Source organism: Nicotiana tomentosiformis, chromosome 12 (assembly GCF_000390325.3).
Source record: "Nicotiana tomentosiformis chromosome 12, ASM39032v3, whole genome shotgun sequence".
In the NCBI taxonomy this organism is placed as follows: Eukaryota; Viridiplantae; Streptophyta; class Magnoliopsida; order Solanales; family Solanaceae; genus Nicotiana; species Nicotiana tomentosiformis.
In genome coordinates, this window is record NC_090823.1 from 55946953 (window position 1) to 55963677 (window position 16725).

Consider the following 16725-nt stretch of genomic DNA (forward strand, 5'->3'; position numbering starts at 1 on the left):
AATTAATATAGTTTAATTTACAGTAGACGACATGGATGTTCCGCCTTTGCATCCCAGACCTGCCAGTCTGGAGCTACTGTTGTTACACGACGATCATAGGTCGTCGCACATATGGGAGGGACAGTTATTGGCCCAGACGTTCTGTGCCAGGAGAGTAGACGATATGTGAGGCTTTCTCAGGGACCACCCTCTCCATCCCCGTATAGTCTGACGCCTCCAGGATACGGGCTTTGATAGGATTGTGGAGATCAGCCGGCTGCACACATTCCATTTGCCCATTGGCGAGGCCACTATCACGCTTCAGGACGTAGAGGTCCTATATGGGCTTCCCATTGATGGACACCCTGTTGCTTTGCCGAATGCCATCAGAGAGTATACGAGTTTGCATTACATAGAGATGCTGCATCGGCTCACCGATTTCCAGCCACCGGATGAGACTGCACTGGTTGGGGCCAGTCATCTGCAGTTGACGCCCATCCGGCAGCATTTGGAGGCATTGCACACTAACATCACAGATGATACACCGGAGCTTCATATTCACCGGTACACGAGGTTGTTGTTGCTCCTTATGTTTGGGGGGGTTTTATTCCCGAATACTTCGGGGAACCTAGTCAGCTTGAGATTTATTCATCATCTTGAGCGGCTAGATGATTTACATCAGTACAGCTGGGGTGCTGCTGTTCCCGGTTACTTGTACAGGCAGATATACCGGGCGAGCATGGGCACCCAGCATGACGTTGCTGGATTTTTGTTGCTGCTACAGGTGAAAACATAGTCGAATACTCTATTCATTATAACATACCCAGTAAAAATATACCTTATATTTTACGTCCACTTTGTATATTAGATTTGGGCCTAGGAGCGGTTCCTGCAGTTACAGCCACCTCTACCACCCTTATCTCTGGGTGCACCACCTCCGTTTCTCCCTCTAGCTAGGAGGTGGGTTGATAGGAGAGGATATGGACGAGAGTATGAGGCTCGACATAATCTCCCCTTGTGCAGGGATTTGTTGGATTTGCTTGAGGGCGCACAGGTAAATGTAGTTTACTTGGCCTGGCTTCATATGTGTTACGTATACTCACATTTTCTGTTGTTACTTAATAGTTCATTTGGAGGCCATATAGCGATGAGCTAATAGCTGGTTTGCCCGATTATTGCTCGGTCGGCCGAATTATGTGGATCTCTTCCGTTCCGTTGATGTGCCTTGATATTGTGGAGCATCATGCTACCGAGCGAGTACTTTGCCAGTTTGGCCGCCCGTAGCTTGTACCGCCACCGCCCGCCTAGCATATCATATATTACCATCGGGATGATCGTTCCAGGGTGGACCAAACATATATGGCATAGTTAGAGGCACAGATCGATACTTGTGACCAGCGACATGACTTGATTCCCACCCACCTGACCGGACGAAGACTGAGCATGATTATATGGGCTGGTACCGCAGCGTTACCCGACTTTTCGTCAGGAATCCCATTTATCGCGCTGGCGGTCGGTATATTCCATACGCCGGGAGGCACGAGGCACTGGTATGTTATTTGGTATACTTACTTATAATGTTAACCTAGCGTTTCGTAATTTATAGTTTAAATGTTGTGCAGGCTATTGGCCTACATCTGTTCCACCAGTTGGGACTGCAAATGCAGCAGTATACCGGCGAGGGAGCAGCCGCGTTGCATGAGTATGGCCGGCAGGTTACCGATCTGGCTTCCCAAACATTGAGGCGAGCCTAAGATGATGAGCGATTAGGATACGAGGCTGAGTATGTGGCGCCATAGCAGTACCATCGTGGGCCACCAGTGGGGCCGAACATAGTTGGGCACATTAGATGAACTTCCACCAGGAGCTGGATTACCACCGCCACCTAAACCAACTGAAGGACATTTATGACGGTCGTGTCCTGTTTGCGAGCATATGCCACATTTGCACGCATAAACGGTATCACCAACATCCATTTGGTTCCGTATACGCTTTCTTTTTTGCACCTGTCGTTGACGTACATAGTCCTTGTTACACACCATTTTAAATGGTTTCAGTGTCCAATAATGCTCAGCACCCACTGGCTGTAACTGCCCACTATAGGTGTTTAAGTATGCAGCAACACTATATTCTTTATCAACGTAGTTGGTTGCCCCTAAACCTGTATGTTGAAAGCACTTGATGATATGTGAGCCCGGCATGTGGTAGATGGACCATTTCCCACAAGAGCATAACCTTCTGGCTTCATTTACGGTGTGTATATTATTACATCGGTTGTGATGGATAGCGGTGCGAACTTCAAAAATATTTCGCTCGTTGCAATACTGCAAAAATGAATGCCAATGTGCTCGCTTCCTGTATTTCTCAAATCTTTTCATTAGTATTGGCATAAATTCAACACCCATTTCCATCAATGACGATGCACCTCTAGCCCTTTCAACAAACCCTTCCGCCATCTGCTTGAATGATATCCGCACCATGGCAGTGACAGGCAATCCTCGTGTAGACTTCAATAACCCGTTGAAAGGCTCTGGCACATTTATAGTCAGAATTTCCCATCTTCTGCCACCATCCGCATGCAAAGTCCACTTGTCAAGCTCATGTCGTATCAACTAATGATAGGCTCCCTCATCTTCCTGCCTGATAGATTCCATGCGACTCCTGAATTTACACTCCCGGTGATCTGTTGTAGCCATCCACATTAAATCGTGCAAATCTTTGTTGGGATATGCCTTCTGGAAATTGGCCTTCAGGTGCCTCACACAGTAATGGTGGTAGGCATACGGTTCCTGCCATGCACGCAAATTCTGTATAGAACTTAAAATACCACTATGCCAATCAGATATTAGACAAATACCTGAACGCTGTTTGATAACGTGCTCTTTCAAGTGGTTCAAAAATAGTGTCCACGTATCTTCGCTTTCATTGGCACAAATAACAAAAGCTAAGAAAAATATACTTCCATTAGCATCTACTACAACGACGATCAACACCTTAATATCATACTTTTCATATACATGAGTGCCGTCTATGGATATTACCGGCCGGCAATGCAGAAAACCATCAATTGCTGGTTTAAATGCCCAGAACACATATTTGAATATATGTTCTGATATTCTCGGATTCCGCTCAAGCTTCCATTCAACAACAGTCCCGGGGTTAAAGTATTGCAATGCAGCTATGTACCTGGGTAGAGATGCAAATGACTTATTCCAGTTACCATAAACAATTTCAAACGCACGTTTGTGCCCGAAAAATGCCTTTTTTTTGGTAATAGTGCACCCATATTTCTGGTGGACGGATGTTATACACTCTTTGATCTTGGACCTTATGGACGCTTCAATGTGTGGACTCAAGACAAGAGAAATCAAGTCAACATTCAAGTTAAAATGATTCCCACTGAATGTGTCCATTTCACAATTGTGGGTGTCAATGTATTAACCCATAACCTACATTGTTTTCTTCTTCCTCGCACGCAGCATCCAATTACAACTCGTAAACCATCTACGACAGACTACCTTGTATACATCTGGAGATGACTCGCGTACCGTGATCTCACGACACTCTTTTACGCTGTACATTAGCACCGCCCTGATTAGGCATGTTTTATCGGAAAAATGCATGCCCTTTGATAGCACCGTTGCTCTAGATTCATCCCATATTGCTGTTCGAATTTCGTCAATATCCCTTGTGAGGGCATCCACATCCGGCATACTTGGCAAATGATCAAGGTAGGGAATCTCCCTTGAATGAAACGGCATGTGGGACTCGTACACTCTTGGTCTAACGGGGGGTGGAGCATGCTCCCTCGTCAAATCAGGTCCAGCATTCTCTTCCTCCTCCTCATCACCCTTATCAGGGAAGGGTGTGTCATCTCCAGACTCATCGACGTTGTTGTCATAATCACTATTCTCTTCCTGGCTCTGTGCATCTTCCAGATCCCAATTAAATATATCGTCTTCGGGTAATTGAGTAAGGACAGAACCTTCAGGATGCTCATTTTCACAACACAACCAACAAAATAATGAGTTACTCAAATTGATAAATACTTTACATATAGCTATATCACTTCACTTACAAATCGTAATGTGTTGACATCCCATGATGGACATTATCCTTTTGGCGATGACTCCCGAATGGACCAACATGATCCAACACACCAGAACTAGGCATATTCCAACTGGGCATTGGTTCATAACTTGTAAAATTCATATCTGGTCGGTACCCACTGTGGAATATATGAGTGTTAATACAAATTCAATACAGCAAAAATAAATATCGTAACACAAAGAAAAATTGAAGTTTACCACTCGTCTTGTGGATTATGTAAACTAGGAGAGAAATTATTTCCTCGCTCCTCATTCGCCCGTGGAGATAAGTTTAGATCAGGCCAAACTCTTTCAGCCGGAACCTGTTCGGCTAAAATTACTCCAAAATAACCACCCGGTGACTGAGGGATATCCCTGCTTTGCGCAGCCTCATTATTGCGAATGTCTTCAACCTTGACGTACATTTCCAATATTTTTATCACAAGAAATTCCCGGTATTCATCCGGAATCCTCAAAAAATCTCTCAGAGTTTCATCGTACTCGATGTTAAACTCAGCATAACAAGCAACCGCTTACGGAGTGACAGAATACAGATATCTTCCGGTTATTTTAAGGTTCACCGAACGTTTGCTCACACTCATTTTTTTTTTACATAACAACGATACCAATTTATCGTACTCCATTGTAAATGGCAACATAACATGATACTGTGGAGATAAACTATAGGTTACTGAGTTATTCGTCACCACAACCTCACCCCCAATATAATGAAAACCTTACTTTTCGCTTTTCAGACATTATGACAAAATGCTAAACAACTTAACGAAGAAATATTTCAAAAAACTTGAGAATATTTATGAATGGATTTTTAAAAAATTCTTAACCTCCTTAAATAGGGCAAAAAACCAGTCCGGGGTACAATTATTTTTAGGTATAGCGCCTTAAATAAGGGCACTATACCCAATTAAATTATTGTTATGTCAGTTAAGGCCAGGAAAATTATTTGTGGGCCTACAAAATATGTATAGCGCCTTAATAAACGGCGCTATACTTGCCCGCCTTTTCAAATTCAAGTATAACGCCCTTTTAAAGGGCGCTATACATATTTTAATCACTATATCTTTTTTACGCATTTCGATCATTTGAGTCCAATAGAATCACATTTTGGTTCGGGAGTCATATACCAAAGGACCCCTGCGTACTAACTTTGACATTTCTAGTAATGCATTTTCATATTAAAGATGTGCTGCATGTTTCAGACTTTTGCAAAAGAGGAAGAAGGGACACGTGGGTCCCAGAGGGTTGACATGAGTGGTCGACATCACTTGTTTAGATCCTCGTCATCTCTCAACTTATCTTTTGTTGTTGTTGTTATTTTTCTTCTTCAATCCTTTTAGTAGAGAGAGATAACTTATGGTGAGGGCAGTCTAAATTATGTGGAATAAGCAAGGTCATTATATTTTTCTGGCCTTGCCTCGGCGGCACGGAGTCTCTTTTCAACTTGGCGATTAGACGCTTAATTACTTATATAAATCATAGTGTGAAATTTTAATTTTCTGTGTATGAAGGAGAATCTGTTACTAATCTCTTACAATTAATAAACCAAATTCGAACGTCCCAATTAATAAATTTATGATGGTTTTACCTTGTTACTAATCCCATTTGATTTCCCTTTGCTCCCTTTTTGTTAGAGCTATTGTTCATTTGGTAACTCGAATCCACTGTCACGGAGTTATAATAGGGTGCTAACCATATGAGCAACATATTTGTGCAAATTAAAATTTTCTTTTCCTCTTTGGCCTAGTTGTTCCCTCTTTCCATTTTCTTAATTTCTTTTGTTTTCATTTTTGTATTTTTACTCTATATACTATTATTTATTTAAATTTAAAAAGTATACTAGCTTATGTTTTTTTTTCTAGATCTCAAATTATTTATTTGAATATGCTTTTGATATCATTTTTCGTTTTTATCTAGATAATATTATTTTTTCCTTATCAAATCAAGAATTAAATATTTTCAGTATGACTATCACGTGTTTATTTATGCCCCAAAAGAATTTTGTATAGTAAACTAAATTAATTCAAAACAACACGATACAATTAGATGCACACTCTAATTCAACCTCCTGGATCCGCATCCGTTAAAAGGGAGAATACCCATGGCCATTGTCAATCACAAAGCTGAAAATCATTACTACTGGTAACTGAATAAGATGAATATGATATTTTGAACCATTTATGAGGTTGTTAATAAAATAGCTCATATTTGAGGGAGCCTTATACGATTCTTAAATATTATTGATCTTTTACTATGTTTCTAAGCTGGTATGAATTATTTCTGTTTTTATTTATTCAAGATTTGTAGAGGACTAAAGAATTCTTCCGAGAAAGTAATTAATTAGTATCTCTAATAAAGATTCGTTGGTAAATTATCTAATCAAAATTTAGGTTTAGATGTGAATTTTAAATTAACATTTCTTCATTAATTCAATCAAATTAATATTTTAAAATTCATCCAAACAAATGAATAATGAGCGTAACGTAAAATGATAAGAAAGTACCACAATAAATTAAGGCAAGTAAAAACAAAATTCGAGTAACAGAACTTCTGCAATTGCTGAATCACCCTCTTTGACCTTTTAAAGTGGATGGGTCGTCGAGACCCCAAAATTCGCTACCTGAATTTTGTAATTTGTTACAACGTATAAAGCTTCTCCCCCACTCTCATCCACCCACGTGATAGTCACCGCATATTGTGCCTTTGTTCGTAGGATTGACGCGCTGCTTTACTCACTTTCTGGAACAGCAGATACTGTTCAAAATTCAAAAATATATTAACCGAAGTTAGTTGCATAGTTTAGTTAATCACAACAAAATTAACCGCTTCTAAAACAAACCCCGTAGAAATTAGAACGAACAAACAGAACAACAACTGCCCCTTTCTCCTTCCCTAGTCTCTACTTAAACAACTTCAGTTTTATTATATGAAAACTCCAGCTTCTTATTCATTCTTAGACAAAGAATCACCAATGTAATAAGTTCTTATTGACATTGTTGTAAGAAAAGCACGAAATCACGAGCAAAGAAGAGTTTCTTTTTGGCTCTTTGAGCAACAGGTACCGAAGACGTGACTAGAAGAATTTGATGAAAATCGAACCTCATACTTAATGAATAGAAGATACTAGTAATAAAGGTAAATTAATACGTTATTGTTTTCTTATAATAATAATAATAATACGGCAACCTTTTTTGTTTCTCTTTTTTTCAATAGAGAGTTGGTTGCGTTTTGCACCTCTATGTCTTCTTTTGTGATTTGCGCCCGCCCTATTCTATTTTTTTTCTTTTAATAATTTGCACGGAAAAGAAGACAAGTCTGCTAAAAATTAAGATTACAGTAATACGAGTGAGTTTTGATTTTTATTGTGATATTTCTTCTACTTACTTTTAACCTAATTTATCTGGCTTTCTTACGTATGCATACAGGGCGGAAAAAAAAAAAACAAAAAGCAAGCGTCGTCGAGGACGGACGTGAGGATCTGGTCAGCGCCGTTTGACCAACTTTTCATTTCTTTCTTTAAAACTAAAGACAAGTTAAAGGGTATTTAAGTCATTCCGTAATCCTAGGCCTGGGTCCTGATTTATATATAAACAGAGCATTCGGCTTTTGTCGTCGTTGGTGTTGTGTTACCCTTCTTTCAGTTCACTTCTCTTTACCTAAAGCAGTTCTAATTAAGTTCTCTGTGTCTGTGTATAAAGCACGAAGAAAAAGTAATGAGAACAAGGAGAGGGGTTTGTTATCCGAAAGTAACCATGTGTATCGAAAGCAGACTAGTTGTGAAGAGAAGAAAAGATATTTCCGGCATCGGAGAACATATGGGTCGTCGGAAAAGATCAAAACTTTCACTGGAGTTCACTGCTCATAAACCTGACTTCTTTGATTCTTTGCCTGATGATCTCCTTCTCTCTATTCTCTGCAAACTCAGTTCCTCTGCTGCTTCTCCCGCTGATTTTTTCAACGTTTTGATTACGTATGTTCCCAAAATCCACTATTTTCCTTTTTTTTTTCCTCTATTTGATTTTGTTGCTAAAACTAAAAATCTCATCCTCAAAGTTTTTTTTTTTTCTGGTAATATTGTGTGGATAGAAGAACTAATGGTTATGGTTTGATATGCAGTTGCAAAAGACTAAATGGGTTAGGCCATCATTCGGTTGTATTATCAAAATCCTCTCCGAAAATGTTAGCCGTGAAAGCTCAGAACTGGTCGGAATCTGCTCACCGGTTTCTTAAACAATGCGCCGACGCCGGAAATGTTGAAGCTTGTTACACCCTTGGCATGGTTAGTATTTTTATTTCCATATCTCAACCTGAATATAGCATAAATGTTATGAAAAAGAAAATCTCTTTGATTTTTTGAGATATAAAATATTAATGGGGAATATATTTTAAAGTAGGAAGTCTAATAATTGCGATATTTTATTGTTGGACACAGATTCGATTCTACTGCTTAGAAAATCGAGGAAGCGGGGCGTCGTTGATGGCGAAGGCGGCGATTAGCACTCACGCGCCGTCGCTTTACTCTCTAGCCGTTATCCAGTTCAACGGCAGCGGCGGTTCAAAGAACGACAAGGATCTACGCGCTGGAGTTGCACTTTGCGCACGCGCTGCCTTCTTGGGCCATGTCGATGCTTTGAGAGAGCTTGGCCACTGCCTTCAAGATGGCTACGGCGTGAAGCAAAACATCGCCGAGGGTCGCCGGTTCCTCGTCCAAGCCAACGCGCGTGAGCTTGCCGCTGTGTTGTCCACGACGCCTTCGGCTCTAACCTCCGGCGGCTGGCTGACGTGGAACCCGTTGCCTCATCACCGCCACCACGTGGCAGGCACGGGGTGCCCATTACTGAGTGATTTTGGGTGTAATGTTCCTGCTCCGGAATCTCACCCAGCAAATAGGTTTTTGACGGAGTGGTTTTCTTCAGAGGGTGGAGTTCCGGGTTCGGGGCTTCGACTTTGTTCTCATATGGGTTGTGGAAGACCCGAAACTAGGAGGCACGAATTCCGGCGATGCTCTGTTTGCGGTACTGTAAACTATTGCTCACGCGCTTGTCAGGCGCTTGATTGGAAGATGCGTCACAAGGCAGAGTGCACACCGGTGGAGAGGTGGATTGATGAAGACGGAGAAAATGATGGTAACGTTAACGGCGAAAATGGTTTTGGCAACGGCGACGATGATGATCAGATTATGATGGAGAGTTAACGGCGAGAGTAACAGTGTGGTTGACTGTGAAGGTGACGGCAACGGCACGTGAGTCTTTGGAAAATTACCGCAACGAAACTGGGAAGTAAAAAGTTAAAAAGAAAGCAAGCCAAATACTGGCCATTTTTGGGAGTATAATTGAAAATAATTATGGTCAGTATTTTTGTATAGACCAAGTAAAAATATTGGATGTATTGAACAGGAAGGAAAAAAGAAAAGGAGAGAAAAGAACAATATCCTGTAGGTCTTTTTAGAATTTTTCATTTTATATTAATTTGTTAATTTAGACAGTACTGTTAGTAAATTTTCAGGAAAAGTATTAGAGATCAATGCCATTTTATATGTGATGGATATGATGATGATGCCTAGCCTCCCGACCAAATGATTATTCTGTTCTTTAAGTTTCTCTTTAGAACTTTTAATTTACAGTATGTATTATCACATGAAATATAGGTCACTGGGGCCATTACAATAGCTGTTGATTTACTTTCAAGAAAATATAAAAAGAGTAGGGTTGGGGGAAGAAGAAAATTAGGTAATGAGAGATGTGCTTAAGAGCCAACTACAATATTGTAGTTGAAATCTGTCTTAGCTAGCTTTAAGTTAAAGGCTAAAAGCTGGAAAAATGTCGTGAAAAACTTAAATAAATATGAAAGAAGAAAGCAAAACTCAAATTTGAATAAAGTTTTTTTTTCTTCTAGTAATGTAGTGGAGGTTCTATACATTCTTTTCTAAGGGCTCTGCGTTGCGGAAACCTATCAGAAATGCTATATAAAGCTTCAAAGATGGTTCAATGCGTATAAATACCCTACTACAAGATGGCTGTTCGTCTTTTGAAAACTTAATACTATTACTTAAGTATGTCTCAGAAACTCAAAGCAATTAAAGGCGAAAGGCATTTTGTTTAATGGGTACAATACCTCCATGATTCAGAGGGACTTAGTTGTCGGTATAAATTTAGACATAGATTATTCAAATAAAATGTTTATATTTAAAATTACTTAAAAATTGAGATCCTAAAGGTGCTATGATTTAAATAATTAATAATTTAAATATTAAACAAATACATTTTAAAAAATATGGTAAATATTACTAATAAATATGCCAAACAAAGCGGAACTGTGGTCAAAGAAGAACTTTTTGACTCTGCCAGTAGTAAATATGGCAAACAAACTACAAACTGGAATATGGCCTGTGCAAAAATATTAGGCATTTCTTTTATCATTCGTGGAAACAAAACCCTTCTAGATCAGTTTTTTTTAAAAATTCTTATTAAACATTTGAACGTATACTAATTTCGTTACGTTTCGTACTATTAAAGTACCGAGGAAAACATCAATTTGTACTCCTGAAGTACTAAGGAAACCTTTATGCCACTTGTTTTACTTTACATTCAAACTACAGTGTTCATACTGAAAGTATCATAGAAGGTTTAGAAAAAGGATCTTTACATAAATAGCCGGTCATATTAATTATTTATTTTTTCTAACAATATATATAGATTATATATTAATTATATATATATAATATATAAATTATGCATATACTATATCTACACCGGCTATTTTTAATTTAAATGATAGGATTACAGTTATTTGGATTAATTCTTCTTCGGAAAAAAGTAAGATGGCTAAGAAGAAAGTAAAGGGGATCCAAAGCCCTTTATCTTTTTTGTAAATCTATGAATTAGAAGCAGTGGGTATTGCCTTGTGTCGCGACGTTCAACTTCTTCTCTCTTTTTCTCCTTTGGCCTTTTTGTGTTCGGTCAATAATGTCAAACTAGGAGATTGACCAAAGAAAGATAAGAGGAAAAAAAAACCCACTAGAAAGCAAAGTGGGGAGAAGTTATTTACAAAATTCAAAGCAACATCAAAGATAAACTAAGATTTAGCTTATAATACATTAACAATTATAGGTATATTTGAATCTATTATAATATGTAAAGTGCCTTATTTTCTAGATTAAAATCTCATTTCTATGGTCGGTTATCTATAATTATATTTTTAGGTGATATAATAATATAAAATTTTATATACTATGTTATATAACTTTTTTTAAAAAAAGAAGTTACAAAGTCGTGAAAAGGCAGCACATGGTGGAGTGCACTTATTCATTCTTTTTATCATCAATAATAATAAGTAGCAACCACATCTATAGATAAATAGTTGGGGCGTGTTTGGGTATAGGGTGAGTGGTCCAATCCTAACCCCAGATAGGAAGGTCCATTTAAAGCTAGCCTTGTTGGTTGGAGATGAAATATTTTTCCTCGACAGAATGTGGTTGTGAAAGGAGAGGACAAGCCAATGCTAAACAAGGAGAAACAAGAATATGGAAATTGAGTTGTTAACTAGTTCAAGTTTACTCCTTTTAGGGATAACGTATGAGATTCTGCTCCCAATTGCCCAAACAACTTTCCACTTCTCTTCTATCTTCATTTAATCCCTTAGCAACTACTAACATAGTAGTAGTAATAGCTTAGTACAACTTCTGCCAAATATTTACGTCACTATAATTAATTACACTTTTTAGAGGAGAAATGTTCAATAAACTCTAAGGAATCGTTTGGTACATGGCATAAGGATAATAATTCTGGGATAAAAATTGGGATTAATTTTATCACATATTTGGTTTGGTGTATTAGCTAATTTCGGGTCAATTTTTACACTAAAATGGTGGGATTGGTTATCCCATATAAAAGGTGGGATAACTAATACCATGGGATATCCCACCATTATACCAACAACAATAACAAGAACAACAATAACAACAACCAGTGAAATCTCACAAGTGGGGTCTGGGGAGAGTAGTATGTGCGCAGACCTTACCCTTACCCGGAGGGAGTAGAGAGACTATTTTCGATAGACCCTCGGCTTAAGAAGACAAAAAAGATAATATATCAGTACCATCAACAGAAACCATATGAATAATAACAGCATCATAAGGACCAGAAAATAGATGACAAGCAATAACAATAACAAGTAAATAAGGCCCGGTACTATAAAAAACGAAAGAATAGTGTGAACGCAATATTAACTACTAGTAGTCTAAGACAAAACCCTATTAGACTAGTCTCACACCCGGTACGAAGTAGAAAAATGCTCAACTAACTCCTAACCTGCAACCCTATGCTCGACCTCCACACTTTCCTATCAAGGGCCATGTCCTCGGAAATCTGAAGCCACACTATGTCCTATCTGATCACCTCTCCCCAATACTTCTTAGGCTGCCCTCTACCTCTTCTCGTACTCCCGCCAAACCCAACCGCTCACACCTCCTTATCGGGGCATCTGGGCTTCTCCTCCGCATGTGCCTGAACTATCTGAGCCTTGCTCCGTATCTTGTCATCCATAGGAGCCACACCCACCTTCTCCCGAATATCTTAATTCCTAATCATAACCATCCTAGTGTGCATGCACTTTCACCTGAACATCCTCATTTATGCTACTTTCATCTTTTGGATATGTGAGTTCTTAACTGGCCAACACTCTGCCCCATACAACATGGCCGATCTAACCACCGCTTTATAAAACTTACCTTTGAGCATCAGTGACACTTTCTTGTCACACAGGACTCTAGATGCTAACTTCCATTTTACCCACCCCACCCCTATACGGTGTGCAACATCCTTGTCAATTTTCTCATCCCCTGGATAACCGACCCAAAGTACTTGAAACTGCCTTTCTTGAGGATGACTTGTGATTCAAGCCTCACGTCCATGCCCCCTCCTCGGCTTGGCGCTGAACTTGCACTCCAGGTACTCTGTCTTAGTCTTGCTCAACTTGAAACTTTTAGACTCAAGGGCCTATCTCCAAACCTCTAGCCTCTCGCTAACGCCGCTTCGCGTCTCATCAATCAGAACTATATCATCAACGAACAACATACACTATGACACCTCCTCAAACTACCCCTAATAATAATGGGTTCAGTTCTAGTGAGCTTCTGCCTATATATACAGGAACTAGCTATTCCTGAAAAAATATATATGTTATTGCAAATAAAAGACAGGTTTTAAAGAAGACTTCTCGGTGGTTTCGTGATTAGTCGTCTCATGTTATATTTTTAGGTTTCTTTTCAATCTTAATCAAAAAGAAAATTGTAAAAGGTAAAAAGAAAAGGACAGGGAGAAGAATTAGCTTGTATTACACGTTAGAGCATCTGTAATAGTTGTAATTTAGAGAAACTTATGTCTATATCCATAAATCAAATTATATCTTGAAAGGTACAGCCGTACAGGCAGAGCTGGCATAATTGCTGAAAACTAACGAGATTTGGATGTCAGCCTCCAGATCACAACCTGTTATTTCTGTATAATTGCCAAAACTCATTTTCTAAGAAAAATACTTGTTTGGTTCTCTTTTTTTGTACAAAAGAAAGTTGAAACAAGAAAGTGCTAATTCAGAATCATTTTACGACCTTGCATCAGAAAAGGGTTTTATGATTAATGTGTTTCTGTTTTGAAATTCCAACAAAGATTTTGCTACTTGAGATAGCATATATAGGAAATTAATTAAGTATTGACATACAAACAACCTACACATACACATTCCCTTTAGTATAAAGCGAGCCTTGCCTTAGTAATAATCAAAGCATAGTATAAATAATTGAGTCCTTAAAATTAGTCTAAGCCCTATGGAGTTACCTCAAGTAGATTTTAAGAGGTGCCTAATGCCTTTCCCTTAAAAGAACAAAAATCCTTACCCATAATCTCACCGGTTTGCAGAATTGTAATGAACATAACTTAGTAATTAAATATGTACCCTAGTATACCTATAAATATTAGGTGGCGACTCTCTTTCATCAACAACAGAGAAACCACAAGTTGAATCCTGTCTTGACTAGTGCGAAATAGGGTGCAACACATGATAAATAAAGTGATCAAAAATATATCCTAGGTTAATAAAGTATAATTGGTTTACTAATTTATTTACTGATCAAGTATTCGAGCGAAGCAATGATCAGTTGAGAATAAAGCATCCACACGCATCATATGTAATGTGAATTCTCATAAGTAAAACAAAATAATACACTTTATAATCTATTTATAAATGTGTTTTAGCATATTGTATACGGATATGGAATATGAAGACTCAATTGATTACACATTTGGTCTCAATATTTACTAAGGCACTCAATATACCGGAGTATATAGTCACTTAATTAAACTCAAGAATGATACATGTCCTAGATTAATAAAGTGATCAAAAACATATCCAAGGTTAAATAAAGTGATCAAAAATATATCTTAGGTTAATCGAATATAATCGATTTTTCAAATGATCCACTGATTAAGTATTTGAGCGAAGTATTGATCAGGTGAGAATAAAACATCTATGCCCATCATAGGATAAGTGTAAATTCTCATATGTGAAACAAAATAATATAGTTTATATATATAATTTATTTTCCAATTCCCGTTCTTGAGTTTAAGTGAGACTCCGATACACTTAGTGCCTTAGTAAATCTTGAGGCCAAATGTGTAATCGATCAAGTCGTTTTATCCAACATGTTAAAACACATTTATAAATAGACTATAAAGTGTATCATTGTAATAATGCTATAATAAAACTTAACATGTAATGCTATATATAATTCAAATTATATATAATTTTTTTAATCATGTTTGACCACAAAAGCGACCTATATCGATTGGTAATATCAATAAATAGTATTGTAAAAACTTTAAATAATAAGTTTTGACCGAATTCGGTCGGTAATATCAATAAATAATATTATAAAAAATAAGTTTCCGTTCGAATGTGGTCGATATTGTAAGGTCAAATGGTCAAAGGATAACTTAATTGTACCGACCAATATTACCGACCGATGTCGGTCAGTGTTTTGCGATTTAGAGATGCCCAGATGGGTTTCTTCTCCATTTTTATCTTTTTTCTATCTGTCTTCCATCCCTATTCCTCACCGATTTCACTCCAAATCCCACCCAAAACTAACTCTTCTCCCCCATAATCAAATCCTCTCCTCTTCTCCCACACGTTCACGCCCCCTAGCCACTCATTCCTCCATTCGTCGCCCACCACCGCCCACCACTGCTGCCACCACTACTATTACCAACCTCCGCTGACCACTGCTCCGCCGCTTCCTTCTCTCTTCTCTTTAAAGGTTAGTAATATATCTTTATATTTTAATATTTTTTAATTTCTTAGTTGTATAAACTAGGGTTTATGGCTATTTACGGCTTATGTGAAATTAAAAATTATGTATTTGAGACCCATTCCCCTATTTGATGCTCCCTTTATCTAGACTTGTTGTTTTATGACTTGCGAAAATTGTTGGTATTGTTTCGGGGAGGTTTTGGATTTAATTGGAATACTTAGTTCCTAGTGTGAAAGCTTAAGTTGGAAGTATTGACCAAGTTTGACTTTTATGTATTTGACCTCGGATCGGAGTTTTGATAGTTCCGTTAGGTCCAAATGGTAATTATGGATTTAGGCACATGTCCGAATTTGGATTTGGAGGTTCCTAGGTTGATTTGGCTCTAATTGGCGAAAGTTGAAAGTTTGAAGATTTAGAAGTTCATAGGTTTGACCCATAGTTGACTTTGTGGTTCTCGCTGTCTGTTTGAGATTCCAAGCCTTGGAATAGGTTCATATGGTAATTTATGACTTGTATGTCAAATTTGGGGTCATCCCGAGTTATTTAGGCATGTTCGGCTTAAGTTTGGAATTTGGATTAGTTCATTAAGTTTGAATTTATGTGCGAGTGGTATTTTGATATTATTTTGCGTGATTTGAGACCTCGCATTTGCGTATAGGAAGGTTGGATAGATGGTGCCATGCATTTGGCTATCACGTTAGTGTATCAGCTGTCGCGTCCGCGTAGGCCCAACAGGTGGAAAACATCACATTTGCGGAGGGCCTTCGTATACGCAAAAAAGGGAAACATCTGGGCATGAGATTGGCTTTGTGATCGCAAAGTGGGTCCCGCGATAGTGAAATGTATAACTGGGCAGATATATTAAATACTTTATTTTGAGGGTTTGAGTTATTTTATCATATCTTGGGATGAGAGCTTGGATTTGGGCGATGTTTGAGGAAATTTTCACGATTTGGATTAGGGTAAGTGTTTTTGACTCGAATTTAGTTATTATTCATGATTTCAATGTTGATTTTAGCATTTGATTGATGAATCTAAGTGAAGAAAATTAGGAATTTTTGCAAAACTTTTCGAAAATGAAAATGGGGATTTGAACCTGATTCGGAGTCAGATTTGGATAAAACTTGTATGGTTAGACTTGTACTAGAATGCGTGTTTGGAATTTGTGACTTTTGTCGGATTTCGGGAGGCGAGCTCGGGTTGACTTTTTGGTTGATTTTTGATCACTACACTTGTTTTTAGCCGCAGTAATGCTTTATTTGATAAATACCCATACACACTTTACTATTTTTCATATCCTTGTGCACTTGTTGGTAGATTATGAACTCATATCCG

At 38.2% G+C, this 16725-nt stretch overlaps 1 protein-coding gene across 2 annotated transcripts; it reads left to right on the plus strand.

Moving 5' to 3' along the window:
- The first annotated feature begins 7018 nt into the window (after positions 1-7018).
- On the plus strand, positions 7019-9635 carry LOC104100520 (F-box protein At1g67340-like). Of its 2 annotated transcripts, XM_070191761.1 has the most exons (5): positions 7019-7220; positions 7511-7566; positions 7784-8055; positions 8202-8364; positions 8518-9635. In XM_070191761.1, the coding sequence occupies exons 3-5, from the start codon at positions 7799-7801 to the stop codon at positions 9277-9279; spliced, it is 1182 nt and encodes a 393-aa protein (XP_070047862.1). In that variant the 5' UTR covers positions 7019-7220; positions 7511-7566; positions 7784-7798; the 3' UTR covers positions 9280-9635. The 2 variants fall into 2 exon arrangements, with proteins under 2 accessions (XP_070047862.1, XP_070047863.1); XM_070191762.1 differs by lacking the exons at positions 7019-7220; positions 7511-7566 and having other exon boundaries at positions 7607-8055.
- The last annotated feature ends 7090 nt before the right edge of the window (positions 9636-16725 follow it).